This window comes from Cryphonectria parasitica, assembly GCF_011745365.1.
Source record: "Cryphonectria parasitica EP155 unplaced genomic scaffold M406scaffold_4, whole genome shotgun sequence".
Taxonomy (NCBI): domain Eukaryota; kingdom Fungi; phylum Ascomycota; class Sordariomycetes; order Diaporthales; family Cryphonectriaceae; genus Cryphonectria; species Cryphonectria parasitica.
The window spans coordinates 3162357-3190216 of record NW_024468912.1 but is presented as its reverse complement, the minus strand read 5'-3'; the positions used below and the strand labels follow the sequence as shown (position 1 = coordinate 3190216).

At 54.1% G+C, this 27860-nt stretch overlaps 8 protein-coding genes across 8 annotated transcripts; 6 read left to right on the top strand and 2 right to left on the bottom strand.

Moving 5' to 3' along the window:
• Positions 1-318: 318 nt before the first annotated feature.
• M406DRAFT_68463 (uncharacterized protein) lies at positions 319-1001 on the top strand (the record flags this gene model as incomplete). The annotated part of the gene is made up of 5 exons (XM_040925171.1): positions 319-361; positions 432-483; positions 600-613; positions 705-745; positions 807-1001. 5 exons carry the CDS (start codon positions 319-321, stop codon positions 999-1001), a joined length of 345 nt encoding a protein of 114 aa, XP_040777045.1.
• A 3853-nt stretch (positions 1002-4854) lies between these two features.
• Positions 4855-6845, bottom strand: M406DRAFT_329926 (uncharacterized protein; the record flags this gene model as incomplete). The annotated part of the gene is made up of 8 exons (XM_040920467.1): positions 4855-4963; positions 5333-5376; positions 5749-5800; positions 5892-6121; positions 6323-6387; positions 6539-6554; positions 6623-6696; positions 6791-6845. 8 exons carry the CDS (start codon positions 6843-6845, stop codon positions 4855-4857), a joined length of 645 nt encoding a protein of 214 aa, XP_040777044.1.
• A 4374-nt stretch (positions 6846-11219) lies between these two features.
• On the bottom strand, positions 11220-11426 carry M406DRAFT_257131 (DUF1242-domain-containing protein; the record flags this gene model as incomplete). The annotated part of the gene is made up of 1 exon (XM_040917155.1): positions 11220-11426. A coding segment is annotated over one exon (207 nt), but the record flags the coding sequence as incomplete, so codon positions are not given.
• Positions 11427-12026: 600 nt separating this feature from the next.
• M406DRAFT_19865 (uncharacterized protein) lies at positions 12027-12456 on the top strand (the record flags this gene model as incomplete). The annotated part of the gene is made up of 2 exons (XM_040915448.1): positions 12027-12087; positions 12179-12456. Coding segments are annotated over 2 exons (339 nt in total), but the record flags the coding sequence as incomplete, so codon positions are not given.
• A 4736-nt stretch (positions 12457-17192) lies between these two features.
• M406DRAFT_356189 (uncharacterized protein) lies at positions 17193-17886 on the top strand (the record flags this gene model as incomplete). Its single annotated transcript, XM_040923379.1, has 1 exon — positions 17193-17886. A coding segment is annotated over one exon (430 nt), but the record flags the coding sequence as incomplete, so codon positions are not given.
• Positions 17887-19199: 1313 nt separating this feature from the next.
• Positions 19200-20475, top strand: M406DRAFT_255168 (uncharacterized protein; the record flags this gene model as incomplete). Its single annotated transcript, XM_040917012.1, has 2 exons — positions 19200-19488; positions 19589-20475. 2 exons carry the CDS (start codon positions 19200-19202, stop codon positions 20473-20475), a joined length of 1176 nt encoding a protein of 391 aa, XP_040777040.1.
• A 507-nt stretch (positions 20476-20982) lies between these two features.
• Positions 20983-23193, top strand: M406DRAFT_346164 (RuvB-like helicase 1). Its single transcript, XM_040922155.1, has 4 exons — positions 20983-21288; positions 21394-22161; positions 22257-22588; positions 22657-23193. Exons 1-4 carry the CDS (start codon positions 21145-21147, stop codon positions 22787-22789), a joined length of 1377 nt encoding a protein of 458 aa, XP_040777039.1. The 5' UTR covers positions 20983-21144; the 3' UTR covers positions 22790-23193.
• A 1230-nt stretch (positions 23194-24423) lies between these two features.
• On the top strand, positions 24424-27689 carry M406DRAFT_106086 (uncharacterized protein; the record flags this gene model as incomplete). Its single annotated transcript, XM_040915179.1, has 3 exons — positions 24424-24781; positions 25157-25546; positions 25608-27689. 3 exons carry the CDS (start codon positions 24424-24426, stop codon positions 27404-27406), a joined length of 2547 nt encoding a protein of 848 aa, XP_040777038.1. The 3' UTR covers positions 27407-27689.
• Positions 27690-27860: the final 171 nt, after the last annotated feature.

The following is a 27860-nucleotide window of genomic DNA, read 5'->3' as shown; positions in this document are numbered from 1 at the left end:
TAACCGTGGTTGCCCTAAAGGGGGGTGACGGGGCTGGGTGTATGTGTATAAGGAGGAAGGAAGTAGATGCGCAGTCGAGAGTGAAACACTCCAGCAGAGCCAGGTCAAGGCAGAATGGAGGACGGGAAAGAAGAGAGAAATCAACAAAAAAGAACAACCCCAGGGTAGAGAGCGGATTGGGTATCGGCGCCTTATAAAAGGGTCTAAGCGAAGGTAGGAGACAAGGAAAGGGGAGAGAGAAAGAAGGGGGGGGCAGGCAGAGAAAATGGGAAGGAGAAGAAAAAAAATTAAAGGTTAGGCGATCGGGAAGGAAACAAGATGGGTAGCGGTGACAATGAGTACTGGGAAGGAAGAAAGGGATGTGTGTAGGCGTTGGCCGCAGGATGGATGCATTACATTGCATAGAAGACCTACCTACTTACCGCAGCCAGGCAAGCCTAGACAAGGGAACCCAAGGGCGTGCTGTAGTAGCGCAGGTGCTGCGTAAGTGCAAGCGTTCGTCGGCCACGGATGCGCGCAAAGTACGTGGCCGGGGCCCACGACGGCGCTACTGCATAGTACTGTGGTATGGTATGGACATGATACGGTAAATGGTACAGTATGTACATACAGGGTACGTACCGAGACACCCTTGTCTGCGCTTTTAGGGTGTGGTGCCTTGAACACCTCGTCACTTCAGGTATGGACGGACTTGCTGGTTACAGGATGCTGCTGCGCCAGCACAACTGTGTGGGTGCACGCGACGGTGTGTAATTGTGAAGAGCCACCTGTCCCAGGAAATCGTGGCCCATACTATACCACACCAGCGCAGAGCCGACACGCAAGGGCAAAGCAAGGGGGGGGTTGGTCCCGAGAGACCAAGATTATTGACGACCGTCAATGCGCAGAAATTCACCCCCATGCTGAAGTCCAAATCTGAAAAACTGTGGGCCACCAGTGTGCCACGGATCATGACTTGGGACCCCTGGATCCGGGTGTGGGTCCGGTGCGGTACGTACTAAGTTCAAGTCAAGACCCGGAGGAGACAGCCTGAACCCCATTACGGATGCAACATCTCTTGGGTCGCCTCACCCGCGCCCTGCCCCAGATGAGGCGGCTGAGACTAACCGAATTCCACCTCCTGCTCCAGCTGGGGGACTCACTGCCATAATACTACTGTAGTATGTACTTACTGCAGTAGTGTTATGGCAATAGTGGTATCATGATGTAACTTGGTATACTGGTACCAGTAATTGTTCGAATGGATTGTCTTGGGACAAACATGTCTTAATGGTCTCCTCAACCACTGCGAAAGGGGAGATAGCCTTGGTGTACCGAGCAGGGCATCAATTGAATGCACGAGGCCTCGAAAGTCGTTGTGGATCGCATGTACAGTCTGGATATAGGTCATGCAATTGATGGGCTGTGGCTGGTGAGGTCTCTACTTCTGGCCGCAACGAGGGAGAGGGTCCCAAGGGCGAGAAGGAATTTCTTCGATGAGGACATCAATCAGGCCGCCCCAGTCAGGCCAGGCCAGTTTACCCAGCCGTGATAGCAACGATCATGGCGCATCTGGTGGGAGGAATGAATGAGAATGCATCCATCACCCAGGCAGAGCTGTCTCCGAGATGGTTGGCTGGCTATGAGAAATGGAGGTCAATGCCCGCCCTTTATTATTAGGATGCCGGGGCTCTGCATGCGCATAGAGCTCATGGTATGACGACTAGAGAGGCAAGCCGTGGCGGTTTCGGGGACCCCTTCAGTTTAAGTCCAAGTAGGGAGTCAGGCGCCCGGTAGATCAGGTAGGAGAAAGAGTCGCAGGTCTTTGAAGAAACATCTTAATTTGGCAACTCCATCCAAGACTTGATGTTATGGGAAGGGTGAGGCCGTGTGGTACAAAGGTACTTCCTCCCATAGTACTTGAGCTTACAACTTCCAGTTCCGACAACACCCCCCCCCCGGCTCTTTCCTTCCCTCCCACCCCCACCACACGGGCGTTGACTTCAGCCGGGAACAAGTCATCCTGAATTGACCAGACGCAGAGTGGAAGAGAAGGCAGAAGCAGACAGAGAGATAGAAGAAGAAAAGAAGAAGGAAAAGAGCAATAAAAGCAGGAACTACAACAAGTAGAAGGAGAAGAACAAATAGTAGCAAAAAATAAGAAGGGAGAAGAAACGGTTGCTTCGGTGAGCAAAGAAAAAGAAAAAGACCCGAGGGGTACAAAAATCTCTTTCGTCAGTTTTCTATTCCCTTTACAGACAGTCTGATAAACTTACATGCCCGTGGTTGAGATTCCCTTAATTCATCTTAGCGTTCATTTCCCAACATGTCCCTTCCCTTACGTTTCTGACATTATTATTAATAGTCTACTTACTATGTATAAAACAGCGATTTTGCAATCCCAAGGGCGAGAAAATTCAGTCCTTGGTAGGCTGTCGGAGATAGACATATAACAACGCAGGCGTTGGGAGACAAGGGCAAAGAAAGAAGGGGGAAAGAAGAAGAAGAAAAAGGCCCCGAAAGAGTTGGGATTCGGTACCCAGCGAAGTGGGAAGGAGGGGGAGGGGGTTGGGGTTAGGCTGTTGAGGGTCTGCAGGTGGCGCACTAAGGCCAGACCTCCTTCCTCCCCCCTTCCAAACTTTACGAGGGGGTCGGCACTTGCTGTGGGCAGTTCCTCAGGCTGTTCATAGTAACACAGCGCCCGCAATACCAAGCACAAGCCCCATTCCCAACAGGCACATTTGCACCGGTCGCGTTTGGTCATGTCAGATCTGATGATATGATGCGACACCGGCCCATCTTACCAACGACCACAAACAAACCGATGTCTGGCTCAATGGTCATCCTTACCATCATTCCCAGCCCCCTCTTTACCATTCCTTCTGCCACACATTTGTAAACATCACGATCAAAAGGACAAGCGACAATCCGAGCTGGCCCCAATCTGAGGTCATGCAGCCAATACAATCATTGTCACCGCCATCTTACGCAGTGTTGCTTCTACGGAGCGCTCTGCATATTCCGACCAATGCCTGACCCGGTCTTGGGAAGAGAGAAGGGAGGGGGGGGGGCAAAGGTCGATTGACCATAACTTCCTGACAACGGAGATTGTCTTGTCCTCCTCCACTGCAGACACGATGGCAATACCCACACCTCGGCCTGCATGCAAGAGAACCACATTCATCGGGACTGCCTGATGACGAGACTGCCAATCAATTTACTGCGGCTCGTGAGCCACTCGAAAAGATAAGAAAAAAGAGAAGAAAATCCAACAGGAGCTGGCCACGACAGGATGCTTTTGATGATCCTGTATGCGCTGGTTGATTTGTCGTCATTAACAAACCAGGTCGAAAGGATGGCCGCGTTGCTTCTTGTCCAAATGCAATGCAGTTGCTATCTGGCGCCAAACCTCGTTGTATCTGCATCTGATTCGGAGTGGCCAACACACCTGCAGAAGAACGGTGAGGGAGGGCCTGGGTCGATACCCAATCCGCAATGCAGCTTCAATTTTTTTCAAATTTCACCTGCATTCGAAGCAAAAAATGTTGCATCCCAAACTGCGCCTTCCTGCGAAACCCCGCGGGCCACCCAGAAAAAAAGAGATGTGAGTTATTGAGGGCACGCACGGAAAGCGGCACATGCACCTACGCCGACGAAGCGCCTGCGACATCCCATCTTGGCTTGGTTTCCGCTTCCGTCACGGTTACTCGCAAACCTGCGTGCGTCCTGAGGTTACCCCTCCCCTCGATAGTCTGAAGAAAGGGGCGAAACCATGAAAGACAAAATCGAGGTCTCAATGCAGTCAGTCGCAGTCTTCATGCTTGTTGACGAGCAATCGCATCCAGCAGATGCATGGAGGGTAGCAGTCGGTCTGGCCAGAGGAGAGAGACTTCTCGAAGAGGCTGGTCGTCAGACAATCTGCGGTCCTCGGATCAGCATCTTGCCAGGACCACATGTTTGGGGGGTCCTTTCTGGGCCACCTCGCCGGGGCCTGACAATCAGCAGCATGAAAGTGCCACGGGACTGAGCGTAGTGCAACCTCAGGCGGGATGGTACACCGCGAAGAAATTGACCAAGCTGAGGACACAGCCCCCATCGGCGCCCGTGGTCTGCATACATAACGTCCTAAACCTCAAAGGAACTACGCTACAGATGGGCTCAAAACTCCCATAAAAAGCCACACGACTTCTCGGGATCAGGGTTCCTGGGGCCGCACGAAACAAGGTGCTTAGTGCCATTGCCCCTGAGGTATATCAGCCTCGGACCCGAACACTCGGTATCGACCTGACTGGACAATTTCCTTAGAATTCACGCCTAGCCATGACGAGGCTGCCAATCAGGCCTCCCCCTTCATTGCTCTCGAAGCCTGGCCACCACCTATAACGGCCAGGTCCGGTTGGAAAAGGCCCCAAGTACCTGTGTGCTTTGTCTTGATTTATCCTTCGAGGATGGACAAAGTCTTTCATTCACGGCGCTGGGTTGGAGGGCGACGGCGGGGAGGTAAAGGTGTTGCTCTTTTTGCCTTTTACTTTTACTTTTTCTTTCATTCTCCTTTTCCCTTTCTTTCTTTTGGGCCTATACCACCGAACCTTATGGTGCACCTTGTTTCAATCCTGCCCATGGTTAGACGACATCGGGTACTTGTCGGACCCACCAAGTCTTGGAGAGTTGAGTCGAGGTGTCCACACACCACCCAAGATACCCAGCGCAGGCTGGCGGTCCGACCGCTGCTCCTCAGATCCTACAGGCGCCCTAAGACGGGGAAAGGATCCATCTGCAGGCGCAACCGATGACCAACAAACCGAGGCCGTCTAACAAAAATTTACACGATACCATGCAGGTGCATCGCATATGTGTTTTATTTATTTGGTTTATTTACGGCCCAAGCGAGTCGGATGGCGTGGCTGTCGTGCGCGATAAGCCGGTGTACGCGAAGGCGCGATGCAGGATGACCTGCAAACAGCTCGGCAGACCTGCAGCATGCCTCGAGCCAGCAAGCAAGTATGTCCACGTATGAGAGATGCAACGTCCCACGGACAGAGACGCACAAGTCGACTTGGCCTCACTTCGTGGCGCCAACCCCGTCGACTTTTCGCCATCTGTCACCCTCCTGCCGAGGCAGGTGACGAGGACGATGGCGATGCCACCTCGCCACGATAAAAAAAATCATCACTGGCTAGAAGGCTATGCTGACTCGCTGGGAACAAGTTAAGATTTGTCTGACCACGTATGCTTTCCAACAGCCCTCAAGAGCTCAGGATATATAGGGAGACGCCCAACGAGCGTACAAGATACTGGAGGCGCAGCGATCAATTACTATACGAGTACAACTTCGGCCATTGCCTATACGTACAGTTTGATGAACAGGAAGGACTTTTGGCCAGGCACACCGACATACTATGTACTATGGTACAAGTCGCTGCAACACAACCCAAGGCCGCCTGCTAACAAAAATGTGGGGAGAGCCCATACTATGGTACATAGGTGGTGGGACTGTATCCTTGGAGGGGGGTCAAGAACTAGCATTAATCCCAGCAAAGCCATGTGTTTTCCGGCAAGGTGGTCGTCGGCAATACCGGCTTCGGTGATCATGCCATTTCAACGAGCCTCGACCGATGCGGTCCACGGGGGTTTCCAAGAGATTGCTTTTGGATCAAGCTGCGGCTGTGATGATTACAGTCCGCCGCACGAGAGATTACGAGGTGATGCTCTCGATGACAGCACATCGTCATCACCCATTTAATTGCGTCTAGGTCGCCTCCCACCCACAGGCGCTGTGGGGTCGCCGCCGTATTGAAGCCTCACTTCTTTCGTCAGTCGGCTGTGGACTTGTCAGCAGTGCAACCACTGTCGTCGACTCGTGAGCCTTTTCGAGAGAGATTGCAGCCTGCATATCAGTGGCCGCCAACCACCTTCGATACGACAACGCATGCATGGACCGTCGACGAAACATGAAGAATATCACTAGGTTAGCGCCGGGACTGGGCGGCAATGCAATCCTGCCCGCCTCGCTTGCTGTCGAGATCGCTTGATGCGCATCGCGGAAGTCTGCCGCTTTGCTTGCATCGAGTACCACGATTGCGACTGGCCGAGGCAGCGCTTCGATCTGAACGATTTTCTTGTGCGACCATACCGTAGAGACCTAGAACCACTCGGGTAATTTATTACCGTTACATGACAAACCCAACCTTGGGGGCCAGATGTCAATCTGTGCGACCCTAAACAAACACCAACCTACCTTATCTTACCCCGCCAACACACGCCGCTTGACCGCAGGTGTGAGCGTGATGAGAATTTTGGCCCCAATATCAACAGCACATGTACTGGCTCTGATCCAACCTACCAAAACAGTCTCGTCAGCGTGTCCTCTTTGTACCTTGCTGACGACGAAAAGAGAGGAGGATCTATCTGTGTCGATTATGGGTGCATCACATCACGCATTAGTGCAACATTGGCCTCAAAATACGATGCAACGACCCGATCTCGACGCCGAGGAAGAGCATGAACAGCACGGCCGCCGCTGCTACAGGCCGTGCGCTGTCACCGTCATAACGCTTACCTGCCGTGGGGCCAAACTTTTTCCATTTTCCAATCTCATCTGCTAATGCGAGTCATCGTCTGGCTGACTACTTGTTTCTGGTACTAATGCTTTGGACCCAGCGTTGGAATTGATCTGGCGCGTGTGGTCACTTGATGATGGTGCGCATTGTTCTACATCTGTAAAAGTACATGTAGGAAGAGGGGTATTATACCTAAAACCATTTAGAGTCCAAGATTGAGTCCCAGAGCATGACGTCTCAGCTCAACACACACAACACAACCGCGCCAAGGACCGCACGAATCCTGCACCACCACTGTGCGCCCATTTCCTTCCTGTCCTGTCCTGTCCTGTCCTGTCCTGTCCTGTCCTGTCCTGTCCTGTCCTGTCCTTGTCCACTTTCCAAAGCAGCTCTCCTGATCGGCGCGACAGAGTGCGCGTTGTGACGTGACGCCGAAACCTTCTTATTAGCGTTCATTAAGCCTCACTTGATCACGTCCCCCTCCGCTCCAGGTAACATGTGTCCATCGAGGTAAGCCTTGCACAGCGATACCGATTCAGAACAAGGTAGCGAATGCGGCGGACCCGCTGGACATTGAAGACGACTCAGGTCGGTTAACTGGCTTTCAGGCCTGACTCGTCCGTGCCCTCCCGTCGCAAGACGTCCGTCCCCAACGGCCCGGGCTTACAACTCTCGCCTCGGGGCTGCTCGTTTCAAAAATTCATCGATCCTTACACAGTGCAGACAGACGAAGGAAAAGAAAGGCACCGAGCCTCCCCCACCCCACCTCCCTTCCTCCTCCGATGATCTGCTCACGTAGTATCTACTGGCACCGGAGGAGGTCTTTTACTCCCTTGACCCCCAAGTAAGCAAACAGCATGTAGCAACAGTGTCCACCAGCTCCGGCCGCATCATCGTGTCACGCATGGCCCCCGCCAGATCTCAGACCTCATGCCCGTTTTTCTGAAGAGGGCAAGAAGTTTCGAAGGGGCGCACAGGCTCACAGGCGCACAGGCTCGCTGCAGCGCCACGTACATACTCCGTTCTCCTCCGTCTACGCTTCGGCCGAGTGCGAGAGACCATCCAGCCTCTTTTTTCTCTCTTCTTGTATGTTTTGCTCCCTTTTCCCTTCTCACTTTTCATTAACATCTTATCGCTGTCTTGGACCAATTTCACGGACACCCATCGAGAGTCGGGTACGGGACCCCCCCCCCCCCCCCGGGGCGAGAAGCCTCAATCTCACACCGTCACTCCAAATGCCGTGTGGTGAACACAATCCTTCTCTTCTTCTCCTTCCCATGCATGTCCTGGTCCTCATCTCCGGCAATCGCTGAGCCACCCCGGCCATGATGACCTGTGAGCGTGTGTGGCTTTTCGCGTGGCGCTCCTTCGTCTGTCGGCAGTACCGGATTCAGACGTGAAGGTGTGTGTGTACTGTACGAGTTTTGTACTATGTGTGTATGTGCAAGGTCAAGGTCTGAAGACTCAAAGTGTGCTCGGTGGTGGTGGTGTGTTCCTCCCAAGTGCCAAGGGGGCCCATTTTTCTTCTGCTTTTATTCTTCTTATTCCTTTCTCTCTTTCATTACGTTGCTTGTGCCTGGGGGCTTGCTAGTCGTGTATAAATTTAGCAGCAAATTTTATGATTGAAGAACCAGGCCCCAGCCTGCGCCGCAGGGCCGGCTCATGCTCGCGTTTATGAGGATGAGCCCAGACCCCCCTTTCCCCACCCCCATCCTTTCTCTCTGTCTCTCTCTCTCTCTTTTCTTCAGCGAGGAAGGACCCAGTCCAGTGGATGAGTCTCTGACCGCTGTGGCCGACACAACAGGCTCGCCAGAAGCGGAGGAGCCCTGGGAAAGGCGAAGAGAGGGGGGAACCGGCCGACCCATGATCCCAATCTACTACTCGTAGTGGATTCGAGAAGGTCTTCCAGAAGGGTTCGATGAGTGGATATGAGGCGTTGCCTAAGGTTTTAAGTGCTCCAACCCCCCTTCCCCCCGGTTCCCCTTCTTTCTTCCTCCCCACCGGCCCTGCTACATACTTAGTAGGAATAGTAGGGCAAATGGAACGAAGTGGGTTGATCTCTCTTGTTGGCTGGGCCAATGTCTGGTCCACTTTAGCTCCTGCAGAGTGCGTCTTGAGACGAGAGCGGGCAGGCGTACAGATCGCCGGCGCGCTTCCTGCTAGCCGGCCAGCCACTAGGCCAAGTCCCAAGATTCGTTCGACCTGTCAAACGGAGAAGAAATCTGCTGCCTTGGAAACAGGAGGGGAGAAAAAAAAAAGAGGAAGAGGAGGAGTTGGAGGAGAGGAACCGAGAGGAATTGGTTTGCTACTGGTCATGGACTGGGCAATGGATCCGGGCTGGATGATCTTCCCCCCTTCCTCTCCGCCCATCCACTTGCTTGGCCCCTCCCCCTCCATTCTTTGCAGGAAGAATGAAAAAAAAAATAACAAAAATCGAAACCCAAGGAGAAAGAGGGAGGGGGGGGAGGGGAGGAGGAAGGACATGGGGTCGGGCGCGAATCGCGTCAGGTGCCGACCCAGGATGTATGTTGTATGGATGTTCTTGTTTTCTTGCAGTACCTGCGAGGCCAACGCTGCTGCTTGCTGGCAATGCGGTGCTATGCTGGCCGGGGCCCGAGGAATGGGGCACTACTACCACCACCACCCACGGGGACTTCGCCGGCGGTGAAGGTGCTGGGGGGGGGGGGGGGTTCGACCTGGATTTTAATCATCAATCAATCAATCAGTCAGTCACCACCACACCAATATGAGGCGCTTGCAAGGCGTATGGTGGTCGTTGAACCCTGGATTGGACTGGAGAACTTTTTATGCAGGTTGCGATGGCACGGATGGCCATTGAACGTTGGCAAGAATAATGATACGTGATCATGCATTTTATTGGGCTGCAGTAAGGGTTTGTTTGATGATTTTCCACCCCTTCCTCCGCTCCTCCACCCCCCTTCCCATCTTCCGCTCTCATGTGTTTGTGGGCTTGTGGGCTTGCTGCAGGGTTCGAGGTTCCCATTTTGCTATTGGTGATGGCTGCCTGACCCTGTCCTGTCCTTTGTGGTTGCTTGTGTGGTTCGTGAGAGAGTCAGCGAGCAAATTTGTTGGTTGGTCTCTGTTTGTTGGCGACGCTCAGCTCGCTTGCTGCAGATGGGATGATGAGTTGTTGACTGGGTCTCGAGGAGACAACTGTTCGTAGACATGCACACATGACTTTCTTCAGATCCAAACCGGGACAAGGTATGTATGGCGACTGTATGGCTTCTTCTATTGGTGAGTTTTGCCTTTCGGTTTCTATCTCAGTAGAGTCTCCAGGGAGTTGAGGAAGAGAGGATCCGAGTTCCCTTCAATATGTCTCGGGATGATGGAAAAGTGGTGCGCCATGGGATCAGCAGCGAGCAGGCGTCACTGCCTGATCAATGCAGTTTCGAGATGACGAATGTGCTGGAAACACAATGGGTGCTGCTGATCTGGCTGGCATTCAACAAATTATGACTGTTGCTGGGGGTGATACGATCAGACCAGCCTTGGGCCCGGGCAGGTTGAGGAGTGATCTCGTGAAAGTGAGTGAGTATTGTGAGAAGCAGGACGCCCATAGACAAATGTTAGAATCTATTCCCAAGCTCGTAGAGACACCAGCGGTGGAAGAAAACCTTCCATCCCAATTCCACGTGGTCTCTTTGTGATCGGCGAGAACCCTTCGAGGTCTTTCAACTTCAACACCTAGGAGGAACAGCAGCGACTTACGGATCTACGAGGCGGCGCTATAACGTGACAATCAACATGAGCAACCGTTAGAGATGGGCGTACGCATCTCACGACGTGAGCTGGGGTCTTTTTTATCATCACTGTTTCTATGTAAGCTTTTGGGCACAAGCCTGTCTGTACGAGCAACGACGGCGACGAGGGTTTGTGGCAGAGGCCTGTTGTGCATTATTTCGATACTATCCTGTCACAAAGTTGACTGCGCAGTCCTACACCGTCTAGCCCTCGAGATCCTCCGTCATCCACAACAGTGATACCTGCCAGGCGATTGTGACACAGTGTCTTCGGGACATGATCTACTCACGCCGACGCCACTGCTCCAGTCCTTGGGGTTGAGCTGTGCGGGCTGAAGCTCTGATGCCATGACCTGTGTAACACCGCGGCTGGCACGGAAGGGAATCTGATGTTCCTATGTTCCTCCCAATCACTCGACAGCGACACTGTGTCTCGAGCGCACTCCTAGAACTGACGAGGACTGAGGCTTTGGTGAAACATCAGGTGCCCGTGGTAGCAGAGGCTGACTGTGACTTTGCGCGCCCCAGTCCTGGTGTCCAATGCGCCTCGCATGCAAAATGACGGCGTCTCTGCGTCATCGTAATTTTGTCGAGGTCCTCATTGTCTCGCGCCCAACGTCTACCAGAACCCCAGGACGTTCACGCCAACCAACGTGATCAAATATTCAGGAACCACCGTGTGCCTGTAGCCTTGTACCACCCGCTCCGATCCGAGAATACCCAAACGCCTTCCTTCAAACTCCATAGCGTTTGGGTATGTAGTAAAATCAAAATGATGTCGCCGATCGCTCGTGTCGTCGTTGCTCCGCTTAGAATCCAATCAACAAGTTCAGCTGGACACCCCGTCAGCATCATCTTTGGAGCACAGAGCACGGAGGTCGTTTCCATCCAATTCAAAAGGAGCCGACGCTTAGTCTCAACGTACAGCCATGACCACGCAGCATATGCTCACGTAGGGACTCAGACGTTCCCCTATCCGGGCGAACTTCCAGAAGAAGCTCACGGGGACCGTGTCTTTCCGCTTGTCGAGGAGGGACGGCATCATATCATGCACATAGGCGGATGTGCAGATCAGCAGGAGGACGACGAGAAGGAGGGACTGGAAGTTGAAGAGCGCAGTCTGTAACGGTGAGAGAGCGGGCGCACTTGGTCAGTGGTTTGATTTGTTGTCAAGGGAGCATGTCTGAGAGAGAACGCACCATGATTTCTGGCTATGAAAGAGAGAGAGGGTTCCGTAGTGAATGCTATTCGTACACACACAGTAGTGTCACTATTGGCGGTAAAGATTCGTAGGGTTGGCGACTTGGACAAGTGTGTTGTTCTCCAGGCTTGTGATATTAGGGACAAGGTGTTGAAAGTCCAAGGCTGCTGCTTAGCTTACAGCTAGAAGGCGGCCAGCATACCCACCAACCCCTGTAAGGAGCACGGACCAGCTTCACCCTCCACCTTTGCCGTCACTTCACATGCTACCCAAACGCGCTTTCCAACAGACCGTTTTCCTCGAAAGCTAAGGTCTATCAAAACCTCATTCGCGACGGCCCCTCTTCCTGTCTCCCTCGATGACGGCTGGCGCTGCCTTTCTCGAACGCAGCGACCGACTCTCGCACGGCTAAGGCACCTCACTTTTCGGTCACACGACGCCCGCCGAGTTGTCCTCGAGCAAACCCGATCTGCGCCCTGTCGAGAAAGTCATCATAGGTAGCTCAAGAGGGCCGTCGTCAAGATGGAGCCACGCGCGCGAGCCGGCAAGAATGTCGGCAAGATGAATTTCAGCTATCAAGAGCGTACGCACGCGTCTCATCTCTGCCGTTTTCCCTTCCCCCCCTCCTTTCATCACTCCGCATCTGCTAAAATCTCAGTGCCCTCTCCCTTCAGTGACCCAGTTTCTCATCGCACACGGCGACTCTCGACAGCCCTTGCAGGAGACGATGCGCGTCCTCGACGAGGTCCTCACTGAGTTCATCCAGGGCGTGTCCTTTGAGGCCTCGCGCGTGGCACAGCTCGCAGGCCGGCAGAAGGTGAAATACGAGGATTTCCAATTCGCCATGCGCAAGAGTCCTGTGTTCTTGGGCAAGGCCGCCGAGAACAAGGAGTTGCGGGAAGCCCTCGAGAAACAGCGCAAGATGTTCGACGAGGACGAATATGTCAAGGATGATGGCGAGGGGGGTGCCGGCGCGGGAGCTGGAGGGACCAGCCGGGGGCGCAAGCGCAAAGGTCCTGGTGGGGGTGCCAGTACTACCGGGCAGATGAGCGGCAGCGGCGAGCAGGCGAACAGCGGCGCCAATGGCGGCGGAGATGAGGAGGAGCTGGGAGATGCGGACGACGAGGAGCTCAACCAGCTCGTGGCGCCGGGCAGCCGGAAGGCTTAGCAGGCCAAGAACGGTAACCGGAACCGGGCGAAGAAGCGACCCTTGGTTTCGTTCGATGCACACATTACCTTGATTCGTTGATTTCTCGCAATCAGCATGGCGATGGCGTTACAGTGTAAAGGTATCATCACGGACGGATCAGACATGGTAGTCATCGGGAGTCCGGATTTCATGATCAGGCAACGGCCGAGGCCCCAAATCGCTAAGTCCTCTTCCTGCGTAACTTCTATAAGTGTACTGTTTTCTCTTTCTTTTTCTGTAAAGGGTCTCGGGCAAGCTCACTGCTCAACATATCAAGTCCATGCCGCCTCAGATCACGACTGAACCAGGACCCTTTAGAACTTTTACATACTGTAGGGCGGCCAGCTGAGCAAGTGACGAGAAGAGATGTCTACTAGACTCTTTCGTCAATATTCTCGGACTATTGGGAACCTGAAGCAGGACCTTAGATTTTGCGCATAGTCACAGAATTCAGAACTCATCACTGGATTGGAACGGAAAGACCACCCAACTGTTGCAGCCGATTGCTCCTTTCTGATGACGCAAGCAGGTCACGTTGGTCTGCAGGGCAGGGCAGGGAAGTCTCGCAGAGACGGCGCACCGCGATTGCGAGAAGCCAGGCTGTCTTCTTCATGCTTGGTCAAAGGGACTTCAAACAAGCGAGGCATACTGCCTTGTATACTGAAGCGCCACTGACCTTGACATGTATTTTCCTCAGCCGTCAAAATTCAGGCTGGTCCTTGAGCCGTATCAGCTTCTAGTACGAAGGAGCAACATATGTCTCAAAAGTCAGCCAGACCAAAGGGCGGAGTTTCTCAATAAATGCCGGCACACACCGAGCGCAACCTCAAAGCGATATAGCCTCGCTGCAACCCTCAAACCAAGGCTGCCATATTAATCGCGTTATTTCCAAGGTTTCGCCAGTATTTTCAGCTGTTATCATTCCATACAAGTCCAGGTCGGTACCCCCACCGCCCAACCTGGTTGGCTCGAGGCGCAGGCTGCCTCCAGCTAAACTGTACGTGTCTGACAGCGTCAGCAGTGCAGCAACGCTAGAGGGAACTCCGATATTACTGTATGTCGAAGACACTGCAGGAAGGCTCAGCCACGTTGCGAACCAAAGGATGGAGTGTCCGCCACCGAATCGACATATCTCAACAGATAGATGTATTCATGGCTCAAAAATTATTTGTTGATTGACATTGCCACCTGTCCGAGGAATCCAATAGCGAGACCAAGATCGCCGAGCCGCCTATCTCGCTGTCAATATAATGGATCCACTGTCAATCACGGCTTCAGCGGTCGCGGTCATTCAAGCCGCCGGCTTTGTAAGTTGACCCTTTATTCTCTCGTCGCTACTGCGATGATACTCTCAGTATCAATTTCACGTGGCAGCGACCGACCTAATAAGCACCAATTAGACGACCACAACCGTATACAAGTTTGTGCAGTCAATTCGCACAGCAGATTCTAGGATCGCCTCGCTCTGCGATGAGCTCTCCAGCCTTCAGAACTACCTCGAGTCGGTCCGGAATACCCTGGATGAGTGCCGCTCTCGCGAGTTGGTCCCAGCACAGCCTGATCTGTGGCAGCGATGCGACGAGGCATTGAAGGACTGTCTGGTCACTTTGACTCTTCTCGAGGCCCTGGTGAACAGGATTAAGGATGCAAGCCTCGCAAAGGGAAAAGGCTTGAGATGGCTGGCCAGGGCCTCAATAGACTTGAGCATTCATGGCGACGCTCTGGCTGCCTTCCGGGAGAAGATCCAGAAAAGCAATATCGCTCTGCAGACGATGCTCCACACAATCACACTGTAAGTTTTGGGTCATAAACTTGCTGAGGATTGGTTTTTTTCTTCTTCTTAGGAAAACACGAAAAAGGGAAATCCAATGCCACAAGGCAACGTCACTTACTGAAATATCGGGCAGGTCATTGTCTTTGAAAAACGATGCATCACAAGACAAGATCCTTTTCGAGCTCGAGCAGCTCCGCTGCTCTTTCAAAGAAGCCCTGCGGGTGTCTATCCGTTCCGGGCGGGCCGACGACTCTGACGCCAGGATCTCTCGCAATCTGCACAATCTCGCCACAGCAGCCAGGCAATTCCATTCTGCGGCCAGCTCTACTTCGGGCACGAGCAGGGGCGGCAGCTACAGTCCGAGCTCGGTGCGTGCGTTCAGCTTGATGGGTGATTTTCCAGAGCACAAACGACGCCAGGTAGAAGCATTCATCGAAGAGGGTTGCTACTCCGTTTCCGGCTCTGTCGAATCTGGCAGCCAGCGGGTCCCAGTTGTGCCAAGTTCGCTGGTGGAAGCTCAAGCCTCGTTTGCAGGAACGTCCCCTGTTCAACACACGATTCAGCTACGTGCAGCGGCAATGCTCGGAGATGAAGATGACGAGAATGAGTATGAGCGCGAATACTATGACGGACTAGAAGACTTGGCTCGTGACCGCATCATGAAGGGCGAATATAACAAGGCGATCGACTTCCTGACGCAGGCAACGAAAAGGCACGCAGATGCAGACCCGGGCCACTCAGATTCCCGCAGCCTCAAGGTCCAGCTTGCACTCTGCCATTTCCTCCAAGGCAACTGGAAAGCAGCTGAGCCAATGGTGACGAGCTTGAGTGCTGTAGTGGACGGTGTCTCGTGCAACCTGCTGCACGCGCTGTCTCTAGGCTATCTCTCGGAGTACTCTTTCGACAGCGCTCTGGAGACCTGCCGCAAGGCCATGCACGGGAAGAAGTGGCTGCTCAAGGTTGCTCCTTTAGGAGTGAAGGAACATGCGCAGTATGACTACGCCACTACAATGGCCCTGTTCGCCACAATCCATCACATGAATGGCGATCCCATTCGCGCCGAGATCTTTGACCGGCGGCTTCCCCAAGGTTTCCAGTACGAGCACCCCGTCAATGCGCTCGAATTTCTCGTCAAGCATCCTGGCTTTCTTCAGAAGGCGCTCGGTCATGACATTCCGGCCTCCTTTACACCCATCTTCAGTGGACATCATCTTGCCCATGGCGTCAATACACAACTGACTGGGCCACAACTTACCCCACACCGAAGTATGGGGGTCCAATGGCATGGGGAATTCACACCATCACCCCTGAGGACAAGGTTTGCTCACTTTGAACGATATGAGGATGACACTCTCAAGTATGTCACGGCAGGACCGAGCCCTTGCTCCCCAGCAGATTCAGGCATCGATATGGATTTGCCCAACGACGTCTCTCCCCTTCAGGCATCTCCTGATGAAGACTCCGCCATCGACATACCAGTCAGCGGAGCACTTCTCGAGAGACCAACTCAGATTTTTCCGGGTCGTCCCGCTAAGCTGCGCGCCACGCAGATCCTGACCACCCAACAACCACGGAATATGACTATGGGCAACAGGCTAGACTCAAGAGAGATACTAGACGCAGAAGATACACCTGACAAGACAGCCTCTCCATCCTCAAAGTGGCTCATCATCGGAAGCCCGTTCGGATTTCCGAGGTCGCACGGCTCGCAGCGAAAAAAGCTGGATGGCGATCTACTCGAGAACAAAACCCCGACCGCTGTCGCGCGAAGAAGCAGGAGCTTTAGACTGCGAAACATGGTTGCCGCCTTGAAAAAGCCGACCAGGCTCCGTCAAGCGTCTCAGCACCCCCAGCATACCGGGACTGACCAGAAAAACACCCACGTCTGGACGCGAGAGGATGCCTCTCGTTTCATGGGGGTATCTCCTCAGGACCCGGAGCGAGATGCGGCTGTAGCTTGTCCTGATGATCTGTTGTCAGAACGCCGCATGGCTCCCTTGCACGGACCGGAAGACGTATCAGGGTCGATAGATGGCGGTGTCGACGAGTCAACGCAAGCAACGGCGGGCCCGGGTGGCTTTGCTGGCCGATTCGAGTTGGCAGATACGGCACTGCTGTTCAAGCTTTCAGACACGTGCATCACGCCCGTTGGCATTGTCGATAAGTGGAACATGGTGTCAACCCTGACGACGCCATCCACTTCGTCTAGCCCATCGGCGGCTGAGGACGACACTGATGACCAAGGATCTGAGTCGATGCCCGAGAAACGGATGGTCAGTCGCAGAGAGGATGCTCCGGACCAGCGTTCGAGCCCCGTCAGCACAAGCTCGCCCAAGCCACCCAACGCCTCGAAGCAGATCGCAGAGCAGATCCCCAGTCGACTCGCTGCGGTCCTGATGTCACTCCCTGATGCCTGTGACACAAAGAAAAGGCTTGTCGTCAAGTCCAAGCTGAAGGCTCTTCTGCGTGACGTCGAGCTGCTGCTCTACGATCCTATGCTTGCACAGGATCTACGAGGGATCATCGACTCCCTTCAAGATGGCGCCGATTTGCCTGCAGTAAAGAGTAGCAGTCGCCGAGAGCACAAGGAAAGACGGAGAGACAAGATAGCGTCGGACGAAGACCTTGATGCTCTCTGGAAGGATCTGCCAACCCCCAAGGGCCGAAATCCCACTCCCAAGGTCCCTCTGATAACGCCTACAACTACAACTGCTGTTGAGGCTTCTCTCGAGTCAGCTCCGAGCAAGCGAAGTCCTCATCCCGCTGATGACGATGGCCCCAATACGCCCACTGACCTGCTTCCCTCCAAACAACAGCTGGACTGTGTCGATGCAGAGGCTGAATCTAATGCCTGCCACCACCAGGCGCCTGAAGAACCTCCGGGATCCACGAGAGAGGATCGTCGATGGCGACCTGATGAGAGACTCCACGACGAAAAAGAAGACAGGCCGGCCGCCGCGTCAGACCTCCGCCGGGTCTTTTCCTTTATCGCGGGCGATGATGCCAGGTTTTCTCTGGCCTATGATGACCAATGGCCCTTGCCTAGATCATCCGTCACAGATGGTGGAGGTGGCGCCGATCAGGATACGAAGTACTTGGGGACTTGGAGACATCTGTTGCGAGCGACTAACAAGCTTGAACTGACCTCAGGGTAGCTTAGGATTGTATTCTTTTTTCTCTTACTTTTATTTCTTTCTGTAATGAATGAATGAAAGGGTACACAGATGGACCCCATTATCGAAGCGAGAAATCGTTTAGGGGCGTTGCCAGTAGATGGGATACATGGGGATTGACTTTTCCTAGTTCCTTGGAGTTCCCAGACATCAGAATCAGTCAATGATGGAATTGTATTATTATAAGGTCACGCAGCGAGAGCAAGTCTTTATTATCATATTGAAATCGACAGTTAGTCCACCATGTCAGTAGAATCTCAAAATGCGAGGCAGGGACCCTCGAAGAAAGTTCATAATAGTGAATCTCGTTGTCATTCGAATGGCCATCGACGAATATTTTGCTATGTGATACAACCTCGACCTGGGATGAGGACCTCTCTATTGACGAGAGACTGCACATATCCATTCGTCGTATCTCGTACACAGCACTGTTCCCCCTCTTCCCCGGGGATGGGAAACCGCCCCGGTCTCGGAGCGCTGTACCGGTTTACCCGGTCGGCCTGGCTTGCCAGGCCACACCACCTCGGACCCCAAAGGGCGCATGTCTAGTACCGATATCGTACAAGTACATCTTTGGGGGCTAATTCAAGATGTGTAGTTGTCATCTGCTGTGAGTGAGTGGTCACTGCCGACTGGCCGAGAGTGAGAGGAGCGGGGTCGGATGGGCTGCTTCAAGGATGGACTTCAGCGCACCGTGGGTGGTCGTCGGTGGTCGCAGGACGATGGAAAGAGGAGGGCTTATTCCGCCCTCTGCATAAAAATGCTCTTCTTGGCACTGCTTTACAGCCTCATGGTGTGATGCTCGAAGACCCTGGCCTCATGCTAATCTCCGCCCGGTTTTCGAAGGCAGCGCAGGGCGAGTAGACCGAATCAGAACAGGATCTTGAGATCCAAAAGAGGGCAGTCTGTTGGACGTGCTATGCTATCATGGGGTCATTATGGTGTTTGGGTCGCCGCCCAAGTCTTTTCCCACTAATGCAGAGGTAACCCACATTTCAAGGCCGGTAATAGGAAGCCTCTGCGACAGCGGTAATGTGTGTGTGTGTGTGTGTGTGTGTGTGTGTGTTTTTGTGCGTGCGTGCGTGCGTGCGTACTGTCTTGGAAGTAGACTCTCCTCATTTCCTCGTCCATGACAACGATGAGTCGTATCGACCATGTCTCAATATCCCGATATTCCGCAGACGCCTCGAGCCAAGAGGGCTTCCAGGCTCGAGCCACTCGACGTGGATGCTGCAAGTCCATCTTCATCAACGACGAGCTCTGCTGTGGAGGACTTGCAGCACGATGCGTCCAAGAAGGCGGCCTTCGCTAGGGACGAGCCACTTGCCCTCTTCCACCTCAACCTTGAGAAGGACACCAGGAAGGGAAAGCACGATGATGCATCAACACCCTTCTTGAGATCGATTCGTCATGGCCACGGCTTGTCAGAAGATCCTCCACCGTACCACCGCACAGATCCGACATTCTTTAGATCATCGTCCCCTGTTCCAGCATTGAGCAGGCCATCATCCTCAACCAAACTTCATTCAATCTTTATGAAAGATCGTATATATTCCAAGATGACCTACTTCTGGGCCGAGAACTCCAGCTACTTGCTGGTGATTTTCTCAACCTTCTTTTCAGCCGTCATGACACTCTTGACGAAGCTCCTCGAGGGCGGAGATCATGGCATGGGACCCTTCCAGATCCTCTTCGTTCGCATGGCTGTCAGCATGATTGCTTGCTCGCTACTATTATTTTTCAGGAAAAGATCCGAGTTTCCCTTTGGCCCCAAAGGGATAACATTGCTTTTGCTCGGCAGGGGGGCATCTGGCTTCTTGGGCATCTGTGGGATATGGACAGCCATTCGTGCGTTCCCCCCCCCCCCCCCCCTTCTCTCTTTATTTCCTTGCCCCTTCAGCTCTGAGCTCATTCTCCGTTCTGAAACCGACTGACTGACCGAATATAGAGTTCCTCGATCTTGCTGATGCCACTGTCATCACTTTCTTAACACCCTCGCTGGTAGCAATGTTGTCCGCCATCTTCATGAGAAAACCATTCACCAGAAAGGAGCAAATCGCGTCATTGTTGGCCTTGGTGGGTGTTGTGTTCATCGCCCGACCAGCAATGATCTTCGGCGACACGCCTCCTTCGAGTCCTGCGAATGCACCGCCCCCAGTTTCAGCCGTAACAAGTGATGGGCACCCAATGACACAGGCATCACTGCCTATGGGAGAAGATGCATCGGCGGCTGATCGTTTCAAAGGAACGATGCTCGCCGTGGTGAGTGCTGTCGGGGGTGCCGGAGCATTCATGGCCATCAGGGAGATCGGCGACAGGGCATCCATCCTGACGACGACCAACTACTTTGCAGGTATCTGCACGGTGTTTACCGGAATGGCACTTGCCATCGCACCCTTGCTCCCTCACAGTCCCTCAGAGCTGCATTTCGCACTCCCGCACGACCAGACGCAGTGGATACTCGTCATCGCCATCACCGTCTGTGGATTCTTGACGCAGCTCCTGCTCACGGCCGGAATTGGGGGCGAGACCAAGTCCAACAAGGCTCCCGCCATGGTGTATACCGGCATGCTTTGGACTGCCGGATTCGACAAGTGGGTGTTTGGTCAGGAGATGTACTGGTCTAGCTTCCTGGGCTGCGCTCTTATTGTGGGCGGTGCCGTGTGGATCGTCGTGCAGCCAAAGCCTGAGGACGCAGTCAAGCCAGCAGCGGGAGACGTCGAGCATGCCGCAGGGGAGTGGGCCGAAGAGGCTGTAGACATGCTCGTGGAACTGCGCAATTTCGAGTCTGTGCCTCACTCACCTCAAGAGTCTCCCTCTCGCCTTAGAGTTTGAAGGATTCGTGTCTTCTTTAAGGAGCTGATTGATGGTCTGCACTGCGTGATCACAGCAAAAGTGCTCCTTTTCACATTACATGTCTTGAAGAGAGGAAATGTTTCCAGCTCGAAAGAAAAAGGATGGTTTGACGCATTGCTTGAAGCTCTGAAATGTGTATAGCGTGGTTCCTCTCCTTGTTTGGAAACAGAGTAGGGGGTAGTAGAATCCATTGAGCGATATAAAATAGATGATTTCTGCATCAGATTGTGCCGTACAGAAGGAAGGAGGCATGATTAAGTACTGAGTAGTTTTCATAGTAGGAAGTACAATGTACTAAAGTAAGTAATTAAGTACCCATGTACTCAAGGAAGGTGGTGGTCCGTGCACATCACTGGTCTTCTGCCTTGCAGCAATCGCGTCGCAGAGGCTCAAGAAAAACGAGGGCGGCTCACAGGAAGCTCCTAAAATGACTGCAGCAAGCAAATCCCAACCCTTCAGATTGCACAAGCAATAGCCTTTCTTACTTGCCAACAACGACCCCTCCACGTTCACAACGACCCAGCAATCAATTTCCACCAACAACGATCCGTTCCTCCTGGCACTCCTCTCACGAATAGTTTCCCTGCGTCGTCGAACCAATTCTCGTCTACAGCACTACGCCCCGCCCTTGAAAGCCTCGCGTTCAAGATGGTTCAAATCAGCGAGGTCAAGAACCAGGGTCGCGATAACCGCACCTCGGCGCACACTCACATCAAAGGCCTAGGCCTGTCTGTGGCTGGTACGGCCGACAAGCAGTCTGCAGGTTTCGTTGGCCAACAGACTGCGCGAGAGGTAAGGCCTTACCACCCCTCCTCCCCAATCCAAATGAATGCGCTGCGTTGTTCTCTGGCGCGCAACTGCCAGCCAGACGCTGACAAGTCTACTGCAAAATTCTAGGCATGCGGTGTCGTCGTCGATCTCATCAAGGCCCACAAGATGGCCGGCAGGGGCGTGTTGCTCGCTGGAGGACCAGGAACGGGAAAGACGGCCCTTGCGCTGGCCATCAGCCAGGAGCTGGGTACCAAGATACCGTTCTGCCCGATCGTCGGCAGCGAGATCTACTCCTCCGAGGTCAAGAAGACAGAAATGCTGATGGAGAACTTTCGGAGGGCCATCGGGCTCAAGGTCCGTGAGACAAAGGAGGTGTATGAGGGCGAGGTGACAGAGCTCACGCCCGAGGAGTCGGAGAACCCGCTAGGCGGCTATGGGAAGACGATCAGCACCCTACTCATAGGACTCAAGAGCGCAAAGGGCCAGAAGAAGCTGCGCCTCGACCCAAGCATCTACGAGGCCATCCAGAAAGAGCGGGTCGCCGTGGGTGATGTCATCTACATTGAGGCGAACACCGGCGCCTGCAAGCGCGTTGGCCGCTCTGATGCCTACGCGACCGAGTTTGATCTCGAGACCGAGGAGTACGTGCCCATCCCTAAGGGCGAGGTGCACAAGAAGAAGGAGATCGTGCAGGACGTGACGCTGCATGATCTTGACGTGGCCAACGCGAGACCACAGGGCGGCCAGGACATCATGTCCATGATGGGACAGCTGATGAAGCCCAAGATGACCGAGATCACGGACAAGCTGAGAGGGGAGATCAACAAGGTGGTCAGCAAGTACATCGACCAGGGCGTTGCGGAGCTCGTGTCCGGCGTGCTGTTCATCGACGAGGTTGGTTCCACAACAATTTTTTATTATTATCTCTTTTACCGATCTGCCAGTGGGCGCCTCCTTGCAGCACAGACCTCAGCTAATTTCCAGAGCAGGCGCACATGCTGGATGTGGAATGTTTCACATATCTGAACAAAGCTCTGGAGTCACCCATCGCACCAATTGTTGTGCTAGCTTCCAATCGCGGCAGAGCCACCATCCGTGGTACCGACGATATTGTTGCGGCTCACGGGGTCCCTCCCGACTTCCTGGCCCGCCTGCTCATCATCCCCACCACCCCCTACGATGCTGAAGAGATCCAGCGGATTGTTCGGATCCGGGCCATGACAGAAGGCGTTGCACTTACCGACGCTGCCATCAGCAAGATCGCCGAGCACGGTGTACGCATCAGCTTGCGGTACTGCCTGCAGCTCCTGACCCCGGCAAGGTAAGTGGCTCCTGGCCAACGCACAAGACACTGCCCCCCGGTTTATTGGACCAGCTGACATGACCAAGCATCCTTGCGCGCGTGAATGGACGAAGCCAGATTGACGTCCAGGATGTGGCCGAATGCGAGGACCTGTTCTTAGACGCCCGACGCAGCGCGGCCCTGCTCAGCGGTGAGACAGGGAAAGGCTTCCTGCCCTGAGCGAGCTGATGTATCACGTTCACGGACCTCTTCTCCTCTTCTTCGTCTCTTGATTTTCTCTTCTTTCATGTTTTCCCCTTCCCATCTGGGGCCATAGACTCATCACATTTGTCAAAAGGTTTTGGGTGTTCAGCGATAAGATGACAAGGGTTGTTTATTTTCATTTCTTAATTTTTTTTACGGAGGGAGGGAAAAGGTTGGGCTGGGAGTGGGAGTCTGTGAGCATATACTGCTTGTGGTTGGGCCAGAAGCAGTGGGACATGGTTGCTCATTTGCCGCCCAAGACATCATCTATCAAAACCACTTTCTCGCACACAGCGGACGATGGCGTCCGAGGAAAGAGAAGGGAAGAGATACAAGTGTAAGATCACGTGGGTAGAGAATATCAATGGCCTTTATTCGCCCATTTCGGCTGACATAGTCTTTGTTTTCAGCATCTCAAGCATTCCAAGAGGCGGGAAGGACCACCAGGGCCTGATGGGCGGCCACCAAAGATTTTAGCATTCCAGTTGGACAATTGCTAGCTTGCTACAAGCGCGGGCCCAGACACAACGCACCCTGTTTCTGTCCCTCTCATCTCATTCTCCTTTGGGCAAGAGAACCTGTCATCTTGACAAGGAAGGCAGGGCCCTGTGAGGGAGGCCAACTGCGAACGGAAGATCGCAAACGCTAGACAAAGAAAGTCGTAGCTGGCGCAGTTTCGCTGCCAGTAGTTCCCCGCTTCCCTTCCCGAGACAAAGACACCGCCCACCGTGGCCAACAGCTTTGGCTTCACTCTTTTATTCTTGCATGGATGATAGCAGCAGCGGGCAGAGAGAAATCTGCAATGAAATCATTGAGAGAAAGAGAGAGGGAGAGAGATGAAAACACACAAACGCACCCACGCACACGCACACGCACAGTACCTTCAGCTGCTTGCCATTGTCATCAGGGTCCGCTCCTCCACGCGCCCCGTTGTGGATGAATGAAGAAGGGAAGGGAGACTTATATTTCTCACAAAGAGCACAATCTCTCACAAGAACCCTTTTCGGCCTCGTCACTTATCCCTCTCCAACATGAGTCCAGGAGGGAGGAGGCCCATCTCGGACGACCTGAACTGAAACCTCCACATAATCCCCTCTTCTCTTCTCTCCTCTCGCCTCTCTCATTGCCTCGTCACCTTGGCTGATCTGAGAATTCGAGTGGCCACACAATATCTCACTTCCTCCTCTTCCTCTATGGGCACCGACGGCACCCACCATCCAGGATACATCGGCTCCTCACTTGTCCCAGACCGAGCAGGCCACTAAACAAGTCCTTTGGCCCCTGGACCCGGGCTCTGGACCTTGTGCGTGTATGTCTGTTGGTTGCGGTTGTGGGTGTGTGCCTGTCTGTCTGTTTCTTCTTCGACTTGTCTTCCTAATTTCTCCTCTTTCCAACGTCTGGAAAAAAGGAGGAGAGGGCCAGTTACCCACAGCTCTCCTCCTTCCCCCCCCCCCCTTCTTTGTTGGCTTGGCCCGCTGGCCTGGGCGTTTCTCTCCCCCTCTCCCCCTCCTAAAATGACAGACATAGCTTCCAATCCGCCAGGGCCCTCCACGTCTCGCACATTGCCTCCCCCTTCTCCGTCTGTCCACTCGCCTATCAGCCTTCATGCCATGTCTACAAGATCCAGTGATGCCCTTGCGAGGCGGCACTCAGTGCGTCAACAGCAGCCGCTACCGCCACATCAACAGCAATATCCTATTTTCTCCTCAAACCCACCAGCAGACCAGAGACCACCACCTCCTCCTGCACCAGAACCTGGTCATCTTCTCTCGCCAGTCGAGAGCCGCCTGACCAGGAATCGTGCCCGGTCTATCAATGTGGATGAGGCCAACTCGTCTCAGATTGGCGAGCCAGACCTGCAGTCCCCGGCGTCTGGCCACACTCCGCCTAATTCAGCTTCACTAGCGTCTGCTACAGATCTTATATGTATTTGCCCAACACCGCCAAAAGTGCCCAGGCCTCGTAACGGTACGTGTGATATTTGTTGTTCTTTAAGGTGAATGTCTGGTTTTGCCCCTCTCGCGTTCTGACCTACTCTGGTCTCTTGGGTTTTGGTCATTACTTTTTATTATTATCATTTGTTGTCCTTCTTTCCAAACACTGCCAGCATTTTCTCTTCCCCTCTCATCTGTGCCTGAGACACAGAACGGACCTCCTGGTCTTTGTCCCCCTTCAGTCGGCGCCAAGGTTATTAATGCTGTGGGCAACCCACTGTGGAAAGCTCGAGTTTTTAGAGGAGTTGAGATGTGGCCTGACCACCGCCAGGCTGAACAAGAAAGAACTAGAAGAGGGAAAAGGCAGGCTTTCTCATGACATTCACTCACTCACACTATTGTTGAACAGCATTCATCCTCTACCGCCAACACCATCAAGCTGGCGTTGTCCAGAAACGCCCAGGCCTTGCAAATCCAGAGATATCCAAGATCATTGGCGAGCTCTGGCGCGAGGAGGACGAGTCGATCAAGGCCTACTGGAAGCGACTTGCTGGGGAGGAGAAGGCGCGCCACCAGCGTCAGTATCCCCAGTACAAGTACCAGCCGCGCCGCAGCGGTAAGGGTGCACACAGTGCAAGGCCCACCTCGGCAACGGGAGAGGGTGGTGATCCGGGACGGTGTGCCAAGTGCGGTGGGCGATTCATCGCGACGCCGAGAACGCCATCGACGCCGTTTGGAAGTGTGCCTGGATCGGCTCTTGGCTCAGGCCTACCAAGTAGTAGCGGTGGTGGTGGTGGTGGTGGGTGGTAGTGGAACATCAGGCGGTATGCAACCATTCATGGCGAACAATCCTCCGCGAGCCATGGAGGCATTACCTCCGCCGCCTTTATTGCAGCACCCTCATCACCGTCTCTCTGTGGATTCTCAACACGGCAGCGGTTATGCCCGCCGACCGTCTTCGTACTACCCACATGCTCCTGAGCCCGTGCGGCCCATCGATGAGGATTATGACAGCGGCGTCCCAGCAGGCATGTCACGCCGACGTGGGCTGCAGCAGGATGACTACGACTTGGTGACCTCACCGGATATGAAGCGGCGCCGCTTCGGCCACCTCGACCATCCAGACGAGCACGGTCACGGCTCACCCATGACCACAATGTCGCAGCACCCGAGCCCTCTGTACCATCCAGGAGCGCCCACCCAGCCGCCCCACTCCCAACAGCAGCAGTATAAGCAGCAACAACACCCTGAATCCCGGCGTAGCTCGGCTGTCAGTGTCGGAGGCGGAAGCTCGTATCCTACCACTCAGCCAGACAGCGGAAGCTACCAGATGACGGCGCCTCTGCCTCATCCGCGACCAATTGCAGGATCTGGAGGTCCTCAACATCAACATCATCATCATCAGCAGCAGCAGCAGCAGCAGCAGATGGCACCACCTCCTCGCCCAGCTCGTCTCAACACTGCAAGCGGCATGCCACACCATCCACCGGGTCTCCCAGCTAGGGCTGGGCAGCCTGGCTTCGACGAGTCCCTGACGCTGGCACCGCTGCAGTTCCCGCCCAGCTCTCCAACCCAGATGTCTGACACAAGCGGTGGGGCGCGCAGCATGTCGGGTGGCGGGCTTCTTGGGATGGCGTCTGGTCCTCAGCAGCAGGCCCTTGGATCCAGAGGCGACAGCCAGGCACGGGGTATCGAGGCGATGGTCATGAGCATCCCGTACATGAACAAGCTGGACGTGCTCAGAAAGATTAGCCCACCCTTGGGCCCTCCAGGAGCGGGAAGCCCAATTGTGGAGACCAGGGGCCCGGTCATTGCGATCGAGGGCGGACACGAGGCGCTCATGAGGGAGGTGAGGCCTGTGATCGAGCGGGCTCTGCGTATCTCTGGAGAGTGCGAGGTGAAGGTCTGGACGGACTCCTCTGTGGACAGGGCTTTGACACCGCCTGATGATGGTGGCGGTTCTAGCTCTGCAAAGAAGGCAGGCCATGTGGTGGAAGACGTCGAGATGGCAGAGGCGCAAGACAAGGGCTCGCACGCCAGCAGTAGCCGCCACAGCAGCATTGGCGGCGTCAGCGGCACCCTCACGCCGACGCCACGGTCCGCTGGTGCAGGAGGCGCCGCTCCCACCGCCAATCTACTACCACCACACCCAGGCCCGACAGCCACGTTTGATTATCTCCAGACCATCATGAAATGGCACACCAAGTCAGCCGAGATGGTCAAGCACATCACGACCAGGCCACTTGTGCCCGCTCCGGGTGGCAGCATCTCGTCGTCGTTGTCATCGTCGTCGTCAAACAAGCTTCTCCTGCCCGTGGCCCTGGTCGCGGACGGGTTCAGCCTCACACTCTCTGACAGGTTCGCCTCGACCGTGGCCATCACAGATCCGTACTCTCCAGTAGACCACTGGCAGTGGATGGCGACGCTGTGGCGCGGCATTGTGGGGGCGGACCTGGTGGTGTACGTGCGGGCAATGACAGCGGAGGAGTTGGCCAGGAACAGCGGCACAGTGGAGTATCGGGCGCCCGGGGTGATGGTGGTGCGTGTTGCAGGCGAGAGGGTCGACGAGAAGACGGAGCGGCGGCTGGCGTTTGAGGTGATGGAGTGGGTCAGGGCCGGCAGCTTTCGAGAGGGATACTCTTTTGGTGGTGGAGGGTAGTTGACGCTCAGGCGAACGAAGGTGGTGTTGCTGATTCAGAAGAGGAAGAAGAGAGAAGGATTCGGAAAAGAGCAAAAGAGGTGGAAGCGACGAGGAAATTGGAGGAGAATGTTATCTTGGGAGGAGATGGATTCAAACTTTTCACATACTTCTTCTTCAACTAGCCCTTGCGCCATCAAACGGGCAATGTACCTAGGTCTGCTTCTTCTTCTTCTTCTTTTCTTCTACCTTTTTCTCTGATTATTACTTTTTTCTGTAGGTAATGTTAAGGTGATACATAGCCATCCCTCAACCGACACCATGGAAGGACAGCAGTTATTGACATTATGAAATGCTGTCCCATCAGAAAAAGAATAGTATCATCTACAGTATTCCTAGTCAAGTTCAATGGGCATTTGCGATTCCCCGTGCCCCCCAAGCAAAAGGATAATCATGGGTAGAGGGGGGATCGCTC

Coding starts and splice junctions, on each gene's coding strand:
- M406DRAFT_346164 (XM_040922155.1), top strand. CDS start 21,145: ATGGTTCAAATCAGCGAGGTCAAGAACCAGGGTCGCGATAACCGCACC. Junction 21,289..21,393: donor GCCAACAGACTGCGCGAGAG/GTAAGGCCTTAC, acceptor GCAAAATTCTAG/GCATGCGGTGTCGTCGTCGA. Junction 22,162..22,256: donor GCGTGCTGTTCATCGACGAG/GTTGGTTCCACA, acceptor TTTCCAGAGCAG/GCGCACATGCTGGATGTGGA.